Source organism: Pteropus alecto, unplaced genomic scaffold, assembly GCF_000325575.1.
Source record: "Pteropus alecto unplaced genomic scaffold, ASM32557v1 scaffold311, whole genome shotgun sequence".
Classification (NCBI taxonomy): Eukaryota; Metazoa; Chordata; class Mammalia; order Chiroptera; family Pteropodidae; genus Pteropus; species Pteropus alecto.
In genome coordinates, this window is record NW_006431916.1 from 1836550 (window position 1) to 1857862 (window position 21313).

Below are 21313 nucleotides of genomic sequence, written 5' to 3' on the forward strand. Positions count from 1 at the left end.
CTTAAATCTCTCTTGATTGCAGTTGCCTTGGTTTAAAACCTCAAAATTGCCTACAGCATTTAGACTCAGGCCTAATAGCTCTACCCACTGGCCCTACTCTCCTTTAAAATTCAAATCAGATCACATCACTTCCAGGCTCAAATTCTTTGAATGGCTTCCCATTGCCTTAAGATACAAATTCCTTAATATGGCAGGCAAGGTCCTTGTATTTGGTCACTGTTTATCTCTGTGCTTTAGTCACATAGTTCCCGGTGATTAAAGGTCCTTGCTCACCTGGTCTTGGGTCTTACTTTTCCAAGATTCCTGGTAAGCTCCCTATCCCCCCACCTCCACCTCCCACCCCTGTTTTGAAAAGCTCTAGAAGGGAAACACTTTATTTTACCTGTAAACCTCAGAGCTTACCATAGGGTCTGGTCCTATGTACATGCTCAGTGGATATTGTTGAATGAAAGAATGAGTGAATGTTGAAATAACCTTAACTGATGGTAAGAGTTGGGGTGAAGGAATATGAGTCAGAGGCCAAAGTCCTGGATGAATGTGAGAGTTTAATAGCTGTGCTTTATGGGGCCCAGTGGCCAACATCCTCTTTTAGGGAAACCTCTTCGTCTACCAGTCAGCTGTCCTGCAGCCCCCATCCTGACCCCCATTCCTGTACAAATGATTAAGTTGAATGATCCCACCTCTCTATCGGGCTTGCCAAGGGACTGTGGGATCCCTCAAGAAAAGATGAGCTGGGTTAATCTGATTTTCTCCTGGGACATAGGGATTGGGAGACAGATTAAAATGATAAACTCCAGGAGCATAGATTGAAAGGATACTTCAAGGATTGTCTAGAAGTGTATAGCAGAAGTTGCAGAGTGGCCCTTAAATTTATTTTTATGATCTGTGACACTTCGGGATTCCCACTCTACTCCACTTTTAATATTTCTTAATTAAGGACATATTTTACAATTGACACTCTGTAATGCTTGCTTTTCCGTGGGGCAGAGAAAAAAAATTTACAGTGTTATCATTAACTGGATTTATATAAATTTAGCTATCCACATAAAGATGTTCATTTGATAATTAGCTTAGTTATTTCACTGATGGTGTCATGCAGTTGAATTTTAATTTGAATCCCAAAGTGTCACTTTAGGCATTTTCCAAAAAGTTACACTGTGTTGAAGCATTGAAACAATTAAATTATTGTATACAGATTATTTGTCATGCATCAGGAATGCAATTAAAAGTAGAGATAGCCAACTCTTTCTAAATTTGATATAGAATCTAGTAGAAGGTGGCTTGATTAACTGAAGTGTCTGAGGACACTTAATGTTTAAGCATCAATAGTTTCTAGTTATCAAGAAAAGCTGTGTAGATTCCAGGAATATGCCATTCAATTTTAAAAAGTTTATAACTAGAGAAGAAACATTTATAAAGTTTTATATTCTTTGAAATGTTCTACTTTTACTGTTAATTCCTAAAGGTGCTAAAAAGATTGAGACATAATCATCAGTTATGAAAAGCAATAAGCCATCATACTATACTTAGCCAGATGGTCAAGGGGTTACATAAGACTTTAGGCAGTAGAAGTTTGAAGGCTTAAATAGTCGATTATGGCACTGAAGAAGTACACGGTACAATTATGGTAACAATCAAAATTTACCGAATTACTACTTTATGGCACTATGTTGAATACCTTTAGAGGTCTTATCTGTTTCAGCCTCAGGATAACTCTATCATATCAGTGATGTTATCTTCATTTTCTTCATTATCTTCTACAGTGAGAAAGTCAGGAGGTAAATCCAGGCAGTCTGCCTCCAAACTCTAACTCAGAGCCACTATGCTGTTAGAACACCCCACGTGTGCATTTTAATGAATACGCCTATGCTTTTTAGGTTGGGTTAAAAAAGCATACATTTAAATATAAGGTATCCATATCCACGCTGCAGGTTGGAGTAAGTGAGCCTGATTTACAGACCCTATCATCTTAGAACAGGCGAAAGTCTACTGAAAGAAAGGTGGTTTTGAGAATGGTTCCTCCACACGAAGGAACTTGTCTAAATCCGTCTGCTTTTTCGATGCCCACCCCAAATGCCAGCTCCTTTAGGAAGCCGTCTCTGGTTATACAAAAAGATATATATGGGAGATATTTCCAATTATTAAGCGATGAAGCCAATACTTGAAAGACAGATTTTATCACCAAACTTACCCTAGCTCCTTTCCTGGCCTCAGTTTCTTTAAACTGAAAGAAAGCGTTAGTTTAGCCTGTCTTTTTTATCATTTCTACTCCTAACTCCTTCAAATTTCTGCCAAAGCTGCCTTAAAACGTAACTCTCCTTGCTCAGACCTGCAGGAGGCGGCTCCTTCGCGTTGGCAGCTAATCAGGGCGGGGCTGGAGAAGCAGGAGAAGAGAGGCGGGGGCTCGGAGGGAAGCGCAGCGCGCAGCCACGTGACTTCCTTCCCAAGGAGCCTCGGCTGCCGGCCTCCCAGCAACCGCTGCATCCCGCCTAACAACGCCTGCGCATTCCGGTTGGCCCTCGGGAACGCATGTGGCAAGAAGGCACCCACGGTCGCGCTGCTCATTGGCCTGAGCTACGGTCGCTCAGGCGCGTTGCCGGAGCGCCCGCAGGCGGTGCTGCCGGAAGCCCCTCCCATTGGCCGCTGGGTTCGTGGCTGGCTGGCGGACACTGTCACTCCCGGGCCGCTTCCCTGAGGCCGGGTCTCTGCTGGGGGTGGGAGGAAGAGGGGCCGGACTGGGGCCTGACTAGCCGTCGTTGCCGCCGCCGTCTTCGCGGCTGCTATGACCAGCGGGCGAGGCGTCCTCCCCAGCTCCGCGCAGCTCTAGTCGCGGCCGTGCGCCCGCAGTAGCCGTCTGGGTCCCCAGCGCGGCCGCTCCCCAGTTCCTTTGGCTCTTCCAGCGCCGCCTGCGAGGCGAGGCGAGGAGGAGGCAGGATGAAGATGACGGTGGATTTCGAGGAGTGTCTGAAGGACTCGCCCCGCTTCAGGTAACCGGCGCAGCCACCCGGCGCCAGGCCGGCGTCACGCCGGAGCTGTCTCTCCCGGCGGTGGGGGCGTAAAAGCCGGCGGGTGGAACGCGCGGAGGGCCCCGCAGCCCGCGCCTTCCGACGGGGCGAGCGGCCGTTGCCACCACTCCCCATCCGGCGAGGGCACTGCAACCCCGACCGGTCCTTCCTGAGCGGCGAGGCTGAGCCGGGAGGGGACGTTGCGTCCTCATTCCCCTTCCTCGTCCTCTGCTTTGGGCGAAGCGCCTTAGAGGCTGGGCGCCCCCGCTTCGCTTCGGGGAATCTGGGGTGCAGCTGCGTCCCCAAAGACTCGTGCCCTTGTCAGGAGCGCGCTGTCGTCCCCTTCCTCCTGCAGCTCATCCTTTCCCCTTCCTTCCGCCCCTTCTTCGTCTCCACCCCCAACCCCTTCTTGAAGGGAGCTTGCAGGGCACCCTCTTGCAGTTCACTTAGTTCCTCTTTGCGCTTTTCCGCTCCCCTTACCGGGTGGAGGAAGCGGTGTGGGGCGAGCTGGGATGTGGACTTCTGCCGCTTGCATACCCCTTGCCAGAGGGACTCTCAGGAAGGCCCTAGCGGGTGATTTGCTTGGGAGTCGGGGGTGGGAGTGGTTTGGCCAACCACGTTTTGTCGACTGTGGTCCGAGACTGTCTTGCTTTGCTTTCCACTTAAGCTCTTCGAAAGGGGCACCGCTGTCGAGAGGTATGGGGTTGAGGGGTGAGGAGTCGGAGAAACAGTGCATTTCTGTTTTGAGGATGGAAGTAGGAGGACCCTGAAGATTTCATATACGTCCCTCTTCCAGTAGCGTCGGCCTGGGAGGGCCCGGAATCACAGTGGGATGCTCCCAGCGGATCTGTCACATAAACTGACCTGGTGGCACTCCGATTCTCATGGGCTACCCTCCCTCCTGTGTGCGAGGCGACAGTCCTAACGGCGTTCAAAGTACATGCTCTTTCCGTTTCGGGCATCGTAGGAAACTCTTGAATTATTTTGGAGAATGGAGTTTTGCTAGGTTCTATTTTACAGTGCATTTACAGGGCTGTCCTTAGGCCTTAAAAAAAAAATAAGGCCTTAAAAAAAAAATAAGGCCTTAAAACTTCCGTTAGATAGTGACATTTCTTGAAAGCTTCCGCAGAGCATGGGGTGTGTGTGTGCGTGTGTGTGTGTGTGTGTTTGTGTGTGTGTGTATGTGTGTATGTGTGTATGTGTGTGTGTGTGTGTGTATGTGTGTGTGTGCGCGCGCGCCTGCTGATCCTAGGCCTAAAAAGGTTGTAAATTTTTGGATCTTCCGACTGAGAAATAACTGTTCCCATCCTTATCACTGTTAATTAGATTTCCCATTCTTTTTTCAGTGAAAAGCAAAGTATTGTAAAACTAAGGAACAGTTACTTCTAAGAGAAAATTTAAGAACATTTTTGGTTTTGACCTTTGATTTTTGTTTTGTTGTTAATTTTATTTGAAAGAGTTTAGGGCTATTGTAAAAAGCTGCACTTGGTTTGATTAATGTTGTTGATATTAGTTTTTGAAACTTTTGTGCATGATTCGAAGGACTCAGGAAACACACATGGATAGTCTAGGACAGCTTTACAGGTTAGATTCCAGGAGCATGTGGCAAATGAAGTAGTTTAAAGTATGCCTTGGAAAGTTCTACTGCTTTTCGTGAAATTTTTATTAATATGATTCAGCTATTTGTTTTTTTAATGAAGTAATCACATCATTTTCTCCTAGAGAATGTGGCTTTGTGCTGTTTGTTTCACATTTAAAGTTCGATTAAAAAAATCAAGTTGAGAGGGGTGACTTGGAAAGCGTCTTACCACTGCTGTTGGTCACAGACCATGTGATATTGTTGTATTTGAAATAAAGGAATCATTGAATATAGAATAAGAGGGAAAGATGCTGATTAAGTTGTATGGAATATTATAGTGAACTTTTGTTAAACTCGAATGTAAATCTGTTCTATTTTAATTAAGATAGTAGAGATTTTCAAGACTTGTTTCCAGTATTCCAGTTATTATTGGCTGCAAATTGGGAAGAGAAATCCAGATTAAAAAAAACTCCAATATTTTGTATACATTTTTGGGCCCAGATTAGATTTGCAGTAGAAGGAAGAATGCCAAGAAATGTCTCATCATTTTTAGTTTTTCTATAACCCCATTAGTATGTAGGTTTCTGTAGCATTTGAAAAGCATATTTCAGAAGTCTTTATTCATGTGCTTTATGTGAAAGAAAAACTTGATTTTTAAGCATATTATGTATGTTTATGAGTGATATATTGAAACTTTCATATCAAAACAGAAGATTTGTGAGGACTGGGCTTATGTTTTTGATAGCAAGTCAGCTACCCTATTTATTCCTTGTAGTGTCCTGCTCAATTTTGCTGTTTTTAAGTCAATTCCTATTTTTATTTTAATTCACAAATGAATCTTATGGCATTGGAGCCTGGCCTGTGGACATAACTATCTTGGGTGCTGTAGAATTAATGCAAGGCAGGTCTTGCGAAAGAAAAATTTCACCAGTGTTCCAGCTTTAAACATTAATTTTCCTGTTAATTCCGTAAGGAAAACAGAAGGAGGACTGGTCGAAATAGGGAGAGGAGGATCTTGCAGTTGCAACATTGTCTTTAGTAATTTGAATAAAGTCCTGGCTACTTTTATATTAGGATGAATTTTTTTTTTTGATTGGAAAGCACATTTCTTTGTGTAATTTTGGGTTGCCTTTTTAGTTTTTTAAATACCATTCTAAAGGTCAAAATCTTGTTCATCTAAAAATCTACAAGAAAGTAAATGTCTAAGTGTACTTTTTTAAAGTGGGAATTTTCCATTTTGACAAACATTTGTTGAAGTTTGAACTTGTTTGGGCTGTAAGTTGTATGAGTAGTTGCTTTTTAAGATTTTATAAATTGTGCTTTTCTTTTATGTAAACATGATTTACCTATGAAATGAATATTTTGCTTGAAACAAAAAGTTGAATCAACCAGTGCTTTCTGAATTATGAAAGATTTTTGCTGTAAGCAGTGCTCAAAAATAAAAATATTGGTATTTGCAAGCTTTCAAGCACTTTAGTCTTTATCTAAAATATATTTTTTTATCCTTAACAATGTTTATTGTGCACTATTCTTAGGTTTTTAGTCTGTAGATTCTATTTCAGGTATGACCTTTGTTCAGAAACGTAGGATAAAAATCTTAAAAAGGTGTTTTGGGGCAAAAGTTTTTAATGGGTGAAAGACATTGGAATAAAATGTAAACAATATGTTGATTATGTTTTGCTGTTAAACTGGTGCCAGCCTTGGCTGCATTGTCATTACCTTCCATCTTTAGAATAGATACACTCTTAACCGCTGGTAATTTCTACATGAAAAATATATAGTGGGCAAGGATGATAGGAAAAATGTTTTTATCTCAGAGGTGGCACTATGTTGAATACCTTTAGAGGTCTTAGAGTTACAAAAAGAATCCTATTTCTCGCTGCATTTTCTAATTCTTCATTTAATGTAGTATCAACTTAAGTTCAAGTAAGGAATAACAGGCTTTTATAATGTGTCAGCCTTATACTTAGATGCCTTTATAGTTACTCTCTCATTTAATGTTAAAATATACAGTCTCAAGAGGTGGAAATTAATATCTTTATTTTAAAAATATTCAAAAACTCTCAAACTGGATATTTTGAGAAGTTAAATTGTCTTAATGGCGGACTGTCAAATGGTGCATCTGGAAGTAAATTCACTTTAACTCTATCTCTCAGAACACAGGCTTTTATTGCATTAATTAAATATGCAATAAATAATAAATATTAATTGTTTGTATGTGTCTTTTAGCATATAGATGTTTAAAAACTGGCTTTTGTGTATTATCTAGAAAAGTCCTATCTTATCATTATAGAATATTTTGTGTGATTTTATAGTAATTTTTAGTTTCATGTAATGCAACTGGATTTTAGTTTTGAGTGTGAGAGATTAGTTTTCTTCCTAATAAAAGTCACTTGTCCTTACACTTTTTATTGAATAATCCATTCTTTCTCCATTGACTTAAAATTATACACACATACACACACATACACACATACATAGGTCTTTTTCTGGATTCTACTCTTTTCCACTAATATGTTTGTCTATTCTCCTGCAAATGCCATTAATATTTTAGTTAGAGTATGTTATAGTCTGTTGTGTATATGATATCTGGTAGGACAGATTTTCTTGTTATTTTAAAAAATTTAATGGCTATTGAATATTTTGTCTTTACAGTAGTTTTTTAAATTTCAGAAGAGAGTATGCCTTTCTAGGTTTTGGCCTTATTATTTTAAAGTTTTTGTTATGTAAAATTTCAGTGATGATCTAACAATGTGCTGTTTACAAGAGGCATGTTTTAGTTTCAAACACAAATAGGTTTCAAGTAAAAGTATAGAAAAAGATAAAACCATGCAAACAGTACCCAAAAGAGAGCCAGAATGGCTATACCAGTATCAGATAAAATAGACTTTTAAGACAAAAATTACTAGTTATAAAGGACATTTTATAATGATAATAGGTCAGTCCATTGGTAAGACATAACATTTATAGGCATATGCACTTTGCAGAGCCCCAAAATGCGTGAAGCAAAAACAGACAGACTTGAAGGGAGAAACAGACAATTCAACAATAATAGTTGGAGACACAAATACTTTCAGTAATAGGTAGAACAACTAGGCAGGTAATCAGTAAGGAAATAGAAGATGTGAACAATACTATAAACCAAGAAGACTTAATAGATATTTATAGAACACTTTACAGAACAGCAAAATTCACATTCTTCTCAAGTGCACATGAAACATTTTCTAGCATAGACCATGTGTTAGGCCATTAAACAAGTTTCAATAAATTTAAAAGAATTGAAATAATAAAATATGTTTTTTGACCACAATGGAATGAAATTAGAAATTAATAACAAAAGACAATCTGAAAGATTCACAGGTAAGTGAAAATTAAGCAGTACATTCCTAAATAGCCAGTGGCTCAAAGAAGAAGTCACAAGGAACTTAGGAAATACTTTCAGACAAATGAAAACAAAAACAAAACATACTTATGGGATGTAGCCAAAGAAGTATGTAGAGGGAAATGTTCTCTCCAGAAACACTTATATTAAAAAAAAGAAAGATCTCAAATCAGTGATGTAGCCTTCCATTTTAAGAAACTAGAAAAAGAAGAACAAACTAATTTGAAAGCAGGAAAAGGAGGAAATTTAAAAAGATGAGAAGAAATAAATGAAAATAGAGACTAGAACCATAGTGAAAATCATTGAAACTAAAAGTTGGTTATTTGAATAGATCAACAAAATTGATAATCCTGTAGCTAGACCGACCAAGAAAAAAAGGGAGAAAACTCCTATTACGAGATTCAGGAATTAAAGAGGGGACCTCACTGCTGTCTAATAGAAATAAAGATTCTAAGAGAATACTATGAATAATTCTATGACAATAAATATATAGTCTAGGTGAAATAAATATTTTCCTAGAAAGATACAAACTACTGAAACTGATTCAAGAAGAAATAGGGTATCCAAATAGACATAAAAAATAGATCGAATTAGTAATCAAAAAGCTTCTTAAAAAGAAAAGCCCAAGCCAAGATGGCTTCACTTATGAATTCCTCCAAATGTTTAAAGATGAACTAACAATGCTTCACAAACTCTAACATGAATAGAAGAGAAGGTATCACTTCTCAACTCATTCTATAAGGCCAATATTACCTGCTACCAAAGCCAAAAGTATTACAAGGAAACTATAGATAGTATATAGAATATAGATATAAAAATCCTCAACAAAATATTAGCAAACCAAATATAGCAACATATAAAAAGGATTGTACATCATGACCAAGTGGGATTTATCCCACGAATGCAAAAATCAGTCAATGTGATATACCATATTAATAAAACAAAGGACAAAAACCACATAATCATCTTAATAGATTAAGAGAAAGCTTTTGACCAGATCTAATACACTTTCATGATGAAAATAATAAGTAGGAATAGAGAATTTCCTCACCTTGATAATGGACATCTATAAACACTCTCAGCTAGTATTATATTTAATGGTGAAAGACTAAAAGTTTTTTTCCCAAAATCAGCAACAAGAAGTCCACTCTCCTCACTTCTATTCAACAATGTAGTGGAGGTTGTAGCTAGAGTAGTTAGGCAAGAATATAAAATAAAAAGCATCCATAAGAGAAAAGAAGTAGTAACACTATCTCTACTTTAGATTATGTATCTTTTATATAGAAAATCTTAAGGAATCTACAAAAATCAATTAGAACTAGTAAGTTCAGCACAAAGCACGATTCAAGGTACAAGATTAGTGCATAATAATCATTTGTATTTCTATATACTAGCAAATAAAATAATTCCATTTAACAGTGGCATCAAAAAGAATAAAACATTTAGAAATAAATTTACCAAACAAGTGCAAAACTGTACACTGAAAACTATATAATATCATTTAAAGAAATTAAAGACCTGAATAAATGGAAAGATGTTCCATGTTTATGGATCAGAAGACTTAATGTCATTAAGGTGATTGTATTTCCCAAATTAATCAATAGATTAAAGACAGTCCCTCTCAAAGAATTCTAACTGGTTTCTTTGAAGATTGTCAAGCTGATGCTAAAATTGATATAGAAATACAGGGGACCCAGAATAGACAAAATGTTGAGGAAGAAGAACAAAGTATGGGATTCACTTCCCAATTTAAAAACTTAATATAAAGCTATTGTAATCAAGACAGTGTGGTACTGGCATAAGGACAGAAATATAGATCAGTGGAATACAATTGAGAGTCTAGAAACAAACCCCTACATTTATAATAAACCAATATTTGACAAGGTTGCCAATACAGTTCATTGGGGGAAAGAAGACTTTTCAGCAAATGGTGCTAGAATAACTGGATATCCACATGCAAAAGAATGAAGTTGGATTCCTACACCATGCTCAAAATTAACTCAAAATGGATCATAGACCTAAATGTCAGAGCTAAAACTACAACATTCTTAGAACATGTAGGTGTAAATCTTTGTGACTTTGAATTAGGCAATAGTTTCTTAGGTATCACACGTGAAAGTACAAGAAACTAAAGACAAAAAATTGATAAATTAGATTTCATCAAAATTTAAAACTTTTGTGCTTCGAAGGACGTGACACTGGTTCCAACAGAAGTTTCTACTCCACTATCCACCTGTCTCTCCACTTTTGGAGACAGCGGTTTTCCCTGTGACGTCACTTCCCTGATCGATCTAAGGAGAGTTGTTGAGTTTTGTTTGTTCAGCTTTTTACTTGTTAGGATGGAGTGGTGATTTCTAAGCTCCTTACATGCAGATCCAGAAGTCTTAGTGTGGTTATGTTTTTAAATTTTCTATTAAATACTGATGGTGAGCACTTTTAAAGTAATTATTGGCAATTTGAATATCTTTTGTGAAATGTATGTTCACATCTTTTGCCCATTAAAAAATGGGTTATCTTTATTTTTGAAGTTCTTTATATAGTTAGATACATGAGTATGTATATCAAATACATATTTTATGACTGTTCTCTTTGCTTTTTTAAAAAAATGGATTTTATTTTTTAGAGTAGTTTTAGGTTTACAGCAAAATAGAGAGAAAGATAACAGAAAATTTCCATGTATTCTCTACCCCTACACATGCATCGCCTACTCCATTATCAGCATCCCTCACAAGAGTGGTATGTTTCTTAAACAGTCAATGAACCTACATTGTTACATCATTATAACCCAGAGTCCATAGTTTACATTAGGGTTCACTGTTGATGGTATACATTTTATTGATTTCTACAAATATGTAGTGACACGTATTCATTATTGTATTTTACAGATTAACTTTCCTACCCTAAAAACTCTCTGTGCTCTGCCTATTCCTCTCTCCACTAACCCATGCCCCAACTACCGATGTCTATACACTCCATAGTTTTGCTTTAAACAGAATGTCCTATAGTTGGAGTCGTACAATGTGTAGCTTTTTCAGATTGACTTTTTTCACTTAGTAATATACATTTAAGTTTCTTCCATATCTTCATGGCTTGATAGGTGATTTCTTTTTAGCCCTGAAATATTCCATTGTCTGGATGTACCACGGTTTATCTGTCTACATACTGAAGGACATCTTGGTTGCTTCCAAGTTTTGGCAGTTACAAATAAAGCTGCTGTATACATGCATGGGCAGGTTTTTGTGTGGATTTAAGTTTTCAGCTCATTTGAGTAAATACCAAAGCACACAATTGCGGGATTATATGGAAAGAATATGTTTAGTTTCATAAGAAACCCTCAAATTGTTTTCCAATGTGACTGTGCCATTTTGCATTCCCAACACAATATTGCTCCACATTCTTAAGAGCATTTGGTGTTGTCAGGGTTCAATTTTTTGGTCGTTCTGATAGGTGTGTAGTGTTATCTCATTGTCGTTTTAGTTTACATTTCTCTTTTGACATTCAGTGTGGAGCATGTTTTTATGTATTTATTTGCCATCTGTATATCTTTTTTGGCAAGGTATGCGTTAAGGTCTTTGGCGCATTTTTTACTTGGGTTGCTTGTTTTCTTATTGTTGAATTTTTAGAGTTCTTTATATATTTTAAATAATAGTCCTTTATCAGATATGTATTTTCAAATATTTTCTCCCCGCCTGGTTTGTCTTTTTATCTCTTGATTCCCTTTACTTTTTTTTTTTTTTTTTTTTACACCTACAGCACCTGGTATTCCTAGGGGGCCTCCCATCCCAAGTACTAACCAGGTACTTGACCCTGCTTAGCTTCCGAGATAGACGAGATCAGGCACATTAAGGGTGGGCATGTCCGTAGACCTCCCTTTACTTTTCATATGGGAATTCTCACTATCTTTACTATATTGGGTTTACTTTTCCTTGATTTTCATGTTGTCTTTTCTATTTACTTGTTTCGACAGAAAATAGTTTTCTTACCTTCCCTCGAAAAGGTGCATTTTTTTTTTGAGAGTTTACATGTCTGGAAATGTTTGTAGGATAGTAGGTTGAAATTTTCTTTCAGAATTTGTAGGCACTGCCCATTGTCTTTTGGTTTTCAAAGTTACTGTTGACATATGGTGCTGTTTTGATTTCCTTTTTCATTTTTCATCTTTGAAGGTTTTTTAGATTTTCTCTTTATTTCTAGTATTCTGAAATTTCATAATGATATGCCTTTGAGTGGGTCTTTTTTATTTGTTGTCTTGGATACTCTTTTTATTCTGAAAACTCATGTCTCAACTGACGTATACATTGATAGATTGGATAAAGAAGATGAGGTACATATATATAACAGAATATTACTCATCCATAACAAAAGATGAAATACTGCCGTTTGCCACAACATGGGTGGATCTTGAGATTATCATGCTAAGCGATATTAGTCAGAAAAAGTTGAGAACAATATGATTTCATTCATATGGGGGATATGAAACCAAAAGCAACAAGCAAACATGACCAACAGAGACTCATGGACACAGTGGATTAGTGGTTACCAGAGGGAAGGGGGAGAGGAGAGAGGTAGATAGGGGTAAAAATATTTCTTTGATTATCTTTTTTTTGTTATTTTTTCATAGAATTTTGATTATGTTTGTATTTTGAATTAATCCTCTAATTTTATTTTTTCTCTCTTTTTCTATTTATTTACCTTTTCGTTCTTTCTGGATGATAAATCCAACTTATTTTCTAACCCTAGTTTCCATGGGTTCTTTCTTACTGTTTGAATATTCATTTTTATTATTTATTTAAAATAATTTTTATTATTCAATGACAGTTGGCATACAATCTTATATTAGTTTCAGGTGTACAGCATGGCGATAGGCATTTATATAACTTATGGAATGGTCATCCCAATAAATCGAGTACCCATCTGACACCATACAGAGTTTTTACAATATTATTGACTATATTCCTTATGCTCTACTTTACATCCTTACGATTGTTTTGTAGCTACCAATTTGTACTGCTTAATCTCTTTACTTTTTTCATGCACCCTCCAACTCCCCTAACATCTGGCAACCATCAAAATGTTCTCTTTATCTATGAGTTTGTTTCTGTTTTGTTTGTTTATTTTTTTCTTTAGATTCCATATGTAGGTGAAATCATATGGCATTTGTCTTTTTCTGTCTGACTTACTCTACTCAGCACATTACTCTCTAGGTTCATTCATGTTGTTGCAGATGAAAAGATTTCATTTTTTTATGGCTGAATAATATTCCATTTCATATATGTACCACCTCTTCTTTATCTTATCTATTGATCAATATCTATGTTACCTCTATATCTTAGCTATTGTAAATAATGCTTCAGTGAACATATGGATTCACATGTCCTTTGGAAGTAGTGTTTTGGGTTTGTTTGGATAAATAACAGAAGTGGGATTACTCAGTCCTTCTTTGTCTTTTGTTATAGCCATTGTTTTAAAGTCTGTTTTGTCTGGTGTAAGTATGCTACCTTACCTTCTTTTTTGTTTTGTTTCCATTTTCATGAAATATGTTTTTCCATTCCTTTACTTTCAGTCTGTGTATGTGTTTTGATCTGAAGTAAGTCTGTTGTAGGCAGTAGATATAAGGGTTTTGTTTTCTTATCCATTCAGTCACCCTGTTTTTTTTATTGGAGCATTTAATCCATTTACATTTAAGTAATTGTTTATTCATATGTAGTTAGTGCTATTTATTATTCATTTTTAATCTTTTTTTTTCCTCTTCTTCTTAAAGAAGACCTAGCATTTCTTTTAATACTGGTTTGGTGTTGATGAACTTCAGCTTTTTCTTGTCTGGGAAGCTCTTTATCTGTCCTTTGATTCTAAATGATAGCTTTGCTAGTAGAGTAATCTTGGTTGTAGGTCCTTCCTTTTCATTGTTTTGAATATTTTGTGCCAATCTCTTCTAGCCTGCAAAGTTTCTGTTTAGAAATCATCTGACAGTCTGTGAGAGCTCCCTTGTGGGCAACCAAGTGCTTTTCTCTTGCTGTTTTTAAGATTCTGTCTTTGTCTTTAAACTTTGCCATTCTAATTATGATGTGTCTTGGTGTGAGCCTCTTTGGGTTCATTTTGTTTGGGACTGTCTGAGCTTCTTAGGCTTGTATGTCTATTTCCTTCACCAGGTTAGGTAAGTTTTCAGTCATTATTTCCTCAAATTGGTTTTCAATTTCTTGCTCTCTCCCTTCTCTCTATTGTACTCCTATGATGCAGATGTTGTTATGCTTAATGTTGTCCCAAAAGGCTCCTTAAACTATCCTCATTTTTTGGATTCTTTTTTCTTTGTTGCTGTTCTCTGATCGAGTGTTTTCTGCTACCTTATCTTCTAAATCACTGATTCAATCCTCTGCTTCATCTAATTTGTTGATTCTCTCTAATGTATTCTTCATTTCGGTTATTCTTTATTTCTTATTGGTTCTTTTTTATGTTTTTGTTCTCCATTTTTGTTTTCTATCTCTTTGTTAAATTTCTCACTGAGTTCCTCTACTCTTCCCCTGTGTTCATTGGGCATCTTTATAACCATTTTGAACTCTGCATCTGGTAGATTGCTTGTCTTTGTTTCGTTCTTTTTCTGGAGCTTTGTTCTGTTCTTTAATATGGAACATGTTTCTTTGTCTCCTCGTTTTGGCTGCCTCCCTGTGTTTATTTCTATGTATTGGGTAGGGTTCCTATGTCTCATGCTCTTAGTAGAGTGGCCTTATGTAGTAGGTGTTCTGTGGGTCCCAGTGGTGCAGTCTTCCCTGGTCATCTGAGCTGGGTGCTTCAGGTGTGTCCCTTGTGTGGGTTGTGTGTGTCCTTTTGTTTTAGTTGAGCGTTGGAGATGTGATGGATTGATACTCGGCCTGAATTGTTGTGAGGATGGGCTGGTGAGGGGCTGACCCTACGGAGCAAGGCTCTGGTGCCTGGCCAGTCTACCTTTAAGGTGTGTCCTCCTCAGATACAGCCCTGGGTGGTACTCTGGCTCTGGTTGAAGCTGGCCATTGGGTATGTCAGCCCAAAGGCCTCCTGGGAGGGGCCCTGCTGCAGGCCAAGTTCAGCCACAGCCTGTGCTTTGCCCAGGGCCACCTGGCAAGAGTTACGAAGCAATCTGAAGATGGTTATACCACCTGCTCTTGGCTTGGAGGTGCCTCAGGAGGCCAAGCTGAAGCTCAGAGCAAGTGTGTCTATCACCGAGTAAGTCCATGCATGAGCCCCTTCAGAGACATGTTTGTGACTCCAACCACAATTTCTGCTGGTTTTCACAGCCAGAAATTGTGGGAACTTCTCTTCCCAACAATGGAACCCTGGGCTGGGGAGCCTGGTGTGGGGCTAAGACTCCTTGCTATTCTGGGAAGACCTCCACAGCTGAAATAACCCTGATTCTCAAATGCCACGTGTGAGTATAGGTATCAGCCTGTTTCGTGTCTCTGCCCCTGCTACCAGTCAGGTGGCCTCTTCTGTGTGTTCCCAGTTGTAGGACTTCTGTTCAGCTAGACTTCAGGCGACTCCTGGTGATGGCTGTTCTACGGTTTAGTTGTAGTTTTGATGTGGTTGAGGCAAGCACAGCATTTACCTACTCCACCATCTGGATCAGAAGCCTTGAAAATGGATATATATATACATATATTATATATTGGCCCATTCTTTAACATTTTTTATACATCCGAAGAAATTAATCATAGTTAAAATTTTTCTCTCTGAGTAATCTCTTTCCTCCAAGTCTTATTTTGTTTGTTTTCATCTCTGATTATTATTATTATTTTTTTTTGAAGTCTTCCTTAAATGTGTCTGCTGATCCTTCGCTCTCTTTTCACATCACAGAATGAGGTACTTATAAGGTTACTGGAAGTATGGTCTACTTTCTTATGGCTTGTTGACTGGTGGATTTCACTACAAGGTAGTATTTTAATTGGGACCACTCTCAAATGTCAGTATCTTTAGGTCTCTTCTTGTTTACTTGACAGATGTTCTTTAAGAGCCCTATTCTGCCTGATAGATATAGCCTAAATGCTTGCTTTGACGGAGCTGAGCTAGGTAGGTAAGGGGGATGGAGAAGGGCTGTGGGTAGGGAGTTCTCACTCTCTTTGAGACTTTTTCTGGCTTTTACTCAATACTTTTGATTTCATTATGATCTTTAGTCAGGGTCTGGGAGGAATGGTCATCATGTCAGGATGGAGGATTAGAGTGAGCATCTGAGGAGTCTAATTGCTCCTTATAAATACAAGATTTCACCTCTTTTTTTTTTCCACCCACTCCTTCATCCCTGCATTTTGAGACATATGGCTTTTTTATCCTTCTAACCATGTTGGATTCTCTGTGGTGAATCTTCTTGTTTCAAATTGGCTTCACCAGTGCACTTTGAAGACTTAGGTTTTGGCTTTCTCTGGTCTGAGTGAGTTTAGCCTTTTATCTGCCATTCAGTTTTTAGAATTGTGTTGTTACTATTTGGCCTCTGTTTTTTGTCCTTGTGGATTAGTACTTTTTTTCCCATTAAAAAAATTCTAGTCAGTTTTGGAGAAAATGGAGAGAAGTGGGTGTATTCAATCTGTGATATTTAATTGGAAGTTTCTGTGCTGTTGATAGGCAAAGCATAATTTATATCATAGAACGATCTGTTAGGGTAGTGAGTATGGACCAAGTATGTGGGCTTTCAAGGAAGATTACCTGTTTGACTTCTTTTTTACTTATTGGTTGTGAGACCTTGGGCAAATTTCTTACTTTTTTCCAGACTAAATAAATGAGAATAATAGTGCATTGTTGAGAATTCAGAATGTCTTTCACAGTCGGTAGGGAATACCCACTCAATAATGCTAATTCTTTTTCTTTCTCTTGCATCCTTGAAGAGTAGCTTGGATGATTTAGCGATGGTGTTGGCTTTCCCATGTGGATATAAACTATTGGTTGGGAGCATCTAAAATGCATGAAAGATTAGATGTGTTACTTGTAAAAATGGAAATCATCAGTGTTGTAGATGATGGACAGACTTCACTCAGCTTTGTAGGAGAGCAGTAAAGGTCTTATGTATAATTTGTTACAAGTTTATTGTTGCTCTTTTGAGGATAATGAATCTTTTTTTCTTCTAGCTCCTTTTAAGATTTTTTTTTCATTTGCCCGTGGTTTTCAGCAGTTTTACTATTGGTGTAGGTGTGGTTTCTGTTGTATTCATCCTGCTTGGGGCTTGTAGAGCTTCTTCAATTTTGTGTGAGGTTTGTAGAATAACTTTCATTAGCTTGTAAAATTCCTGGTTATGATCTCTGTAAATATTGCCCCTGCTTCACTTTCTTCTCTTCTTCTGAGACTCAGTACCACATATGTTAGATTTTTTTTTGCTATCCTACACATCTCTATGCTCTTTTCTGAAATGTTATGCTTCAATGAGAATTAGGATATTTCCTGTTTATTAAGCTCATCTTCTGTTGTGTATAAACTGGAGTTCTTCAACTGTATTTTTAACTTTAGGAAATTTCATTTGATTTTCTTTTCTGTAGATTCTTGTTCTTTTGTGGAAATTGCCAACTTTTCATCTGTTTCTTACATATTTTTCTCTAGTTTCATGAATATTACAACTTTTAGTTCCATCTAACAAAACCAATATCTAGATAATCCGTGGGTCTATTTGTTTTTTAAATTTTTTTAAAGTTCTTTTCGTGGGCCCAGTTTTTGATTTAATGCTGTATACTATATATGAAAATTGTAGATGCTTCGGATAATGTTATCTTTCTCTAGAGATGGTCCCTTCTTTCTTTTTTTAGGTAGATAAAATAGCATATGATCATCTTAAGTCAAATCATGAAGTAAGTTTTATTAGTTTCCTGTTGCTGCTATAACAAATTACCTCAAACTTAGTAGTCTAAAACAGCAGTCGCCAACCTTTTTTGGCACCAGAGACCGGTGCTCTTATGAGAATCTAATGCCTGATGATCTGAAGTGGAGCTGAGGTGGTGATGCTAGTGCTGGGAAAAATTTTTTTAAAGTTCTTTTCATGGGCCCAGCTTGATTTAATGCCGTACACTATATATGAAAATTGTAGAACCAGTTGGGGAAGGGACCCCTGGTCTAAAACAACTCACCTCCTTTTATACTGCCGGGTTCCTAATAGGACAGGAACCAGTTGGGGAAGGGACCCCTGGTCTAAAACAATACAAAGTTGTTATCTTACAGTTCTAGAGGTGAGAATTTCAACATGTTTCACTCAGCTAAAATCAAGGTGTTGTGGTAACTGCATTCCTTTCTAGAAGGTCCAGGGGAGAATCTTTATATTTTTGCCTTTCCCAGTTTAAGGGGGCTGCCTATGTTCCTTGGCTTGTGGCTTCCTTCTCTCTTCAAATCCAGCATTGACTGTGATACTCTTTATTTTGTCTCCCCTTTTCATTTATAAGGACCCTTGTGGTAACATTGGGCCTACCCAGATCGGGTCAGATGATTATCAACTTTAATTCTATTTGTTGCTTTAATTTGCCTAATATATACACAAGTTCTGGGGTTTAGGATGTTGATATCCTTGAGTGGTCATTATTCTGTCCATTGCACTCACCCTCTGGCTCCCAAAGATTCACCTTTGTCCCACATGCAAAATATATTCACCCCATTCCCACATTCCCAAAGTCTCAATTTGGATTGCAATATTGCCAAAGATCCAGTTTATGTTCATTAGTTTACACATTATTTTCTTATAATCAAAGTGCGAACTTTTGGTAGCTTTGCTCTTTTGTATTTGGTAATATGTTATACAATTTCCATATTGCCAGGAAGATTTTATGATTTTTCAAATACGGTGGTATTATATGTCTATGAAGATGTTATGGCATAATTCTTATTGCTTATTCCTGCGTTGGATGTACTGCTCCTCCACTTTTCTGGATTATAGATAATATGATAACTAACATTCTCATGTTACTTTTTTGATGAGTGTAGAAAAATTATCTTGTAGAATATTCCACTTCCTGAATTTATCTCATTGTGTCCTCTGGCTAGATTCAGTTTAAACATTTTTGGCAAGAATACTCATAGGCAGTGATGTAATGTATCATTTAATCAGGAGTCCCATGAAGTTGGTTTGTCTTCCTGTTGACAATGTAAAGTTTGATCACTGGTGCCATAGGTGGGGAGCCAGGGGGAGGGAGAGGCTTGTAGATCAAAGGCCTTGAAGTGGGGAGGAGCTTGATCTTCAACAGAAAGAAGGCCAGTGTGGGCTGGAGCAGAGTGAGCAAGAGAAATAGTGGTAGGACACAAGAGGCAGGGAGAGGCAGAGAGAGAGGCAGGGACAAGATTATATTAGGCCTTATACATCATCCATAGTAAGAAGTTTGGATTTTATGATTAGTGTAATAGGAAGTCATTAGAAAGCTTTAGCAATGGTGAGAAATGATAAGGCTTATATTTTTTAAATATTTTGGCTACTCTTTGGAAAATGGGTTGTAGTGGGGTGAGATATGGAGAGACCAGGTAAAGAAGCCATTGCAGGAAACTACTTTTCAGGCTAAGCCAGGCAAGAGATGACTTGGGAGATGGTGGAGATAATTTTTGTGGTAGAATCAATAAGAATTGCTATTGAATTTTTATAGGGAAGAATAAGTGACATTTAGCAATTGGGTGAATGGAGGTATTGTTTACTAATAAGGGGAAGGCAAGGAAAGAACAGGTTTTTGTTAAAAATTGAGTTCTAGTTTTGTACTTGTTAAATTTGAGATACCTAGTAGACACCCAAGTGAAGCTGTTAAGTAAAATTGGCACTTCTGTGTAGCCTTTAACAGTTTGTAATTTTACCTTACAAACTGTTATGATCCCGTACTACTTTCCCCTTTAGATTATAAACTCTTTGGGACAAAGTCCACTAGTGTCTTTGTATCCTTTCACTCTCTGCACAATTCCTTGTGCACACTATAGTTGAGCTACAGACTTTTGTTGCCACAAATTACTTTCATAAAATAGTCATACATTTTCCATTTTCGCATAACATAATTTTTCTTTTAGGAATTTTTCTGTTATTGTATTATTGATGAATTGCAAAAATATAAGTAACACACGATAGCTGCTAAGGCTTGTTTAAATTTTCTTTCACAACAGAGTACAGCAGGTCCTCAAATAACATTGATTCGTTCCTTGTGGTTTTGTTATACCATTAATGAGAAAAAAAATCGATTTCCTGCTGGCACTACTCTGTCAGTGTGGAGTTTGTGTGTTCTGACCATGTCTGGTTTTTCTCTGGGTCCTCTGGTTTACTTCCACTGCCCAAAGATGTGCGTGTGAGGTGAATTTGCGTGTCTCAGTTGTCCCAGTCTGACTGATTGTAGGGTGTGTGTGAGTGCACCCTTCAATAGAAGTGTCATGTCCAGGGTTGGTTTCTGCCTTGTGCCCTGACGTGCCAGGATAAGCTCTGGCCACCCGTGATCCTGAACTGGAATAAGCGGGTTGGAAATAATTATCTTACTTTTTCTTATTCATCTTTCTTAAATGTATGTATAGCTTACATTTATTTCACAGTTTAATATTAGAAGTGTTTTGGGTCTTTATTTAGAAGTTTGGTGATGTTTTTGTGACCAAAAGTATGCCTTAGGAAATTAACTCCTGTTTATATCAATTATCTTATGGTAAAATGGTTTTTGTCATATATTTCACTTAAAGTTGCAGTTTCTAAGAACCTACCCACGATGTTAAATGAGGACTTACTGTAACTAAGTCAAACAAAATTTTTAGGTCCTCTTGGGTAGTTGTCATAGTTCTTGAGAGACTCAGACTAGTTTGGTTTTGGGCTACCAGAATATTTATATATGAGGTTTCTAAGGAAATAATTATATTTAATTTTACACACTGAACTATTCAGAGAATTAATGCTTGTTGTAGTTGTATTGAAAAATTAAAAAATGTCTCATATCCTGTCACTTTGATAAATTCTTAACTTTTCAGTTGGCTGTCTACTTAGAAAATCTAAGACAGTCTTTAATGGAATGGCAAGGTCATGTTGCAGGTGACCATGTGTGGCCTGGTGTTGTGTGATGTGTATATGACACATATTTGGAAAATATGTGTACAATCTGCTGTACTTTGTATCCACAAGTACCTTGGAAATCATGATGAAAAAATTATTAAGATGCAATAAGACTGAATATTCAAAAGTAAAGTGAGTTAGTAATAATTTTAAGAGTTCCTATATAGAATGTGGGGTAGAGGGGAGGGAGGAGGTAGGTGGGGTAAAGGTGTCAAATATGTGGTGACAGAAAGAAATCTAACTATAGGAGGTAAACAGTGTAAATATATATATGTCTTACTGTTAAAGTATACAGCTGAAATTTATTGGATTTCGTTAACCAATGTCACCATAAAAAAAATTAATAATAGAAGAAAAGA

General features: G+C 37.4%; 1 protein-coding gene across 2 annotated transcripts in view; it reads left to right on the plus strand.

Moving 5' to 3' along the window:
• The first annotated feature begins 2649 nt into the window (after window positions 1-2649).
• The window catches only part of ACAP2 (ArfGAP with coiled-coil, ankyrin repeat and PH domains 2), a 125775-nt gene continuing 107111 nt past the window's right edge, over window positions 2650-21313 (plus strand). The window contains exon 1 of one of the 2 annotated variants that reach the window (XM_015600309.2): window positions 2650-2987. In XM_015600309.2, the coding sequence (XP_015455795.1) occupies window positions 2935-2987 (53 nt within the window). In that variant the 5' untranslated portion in view covers window positions 2650-2934. The remainder of the gene's footprint in view (window positions 2988-21313) is intronic. The other variant, XM_006906162.3, reaches the window with a different exon arrangement.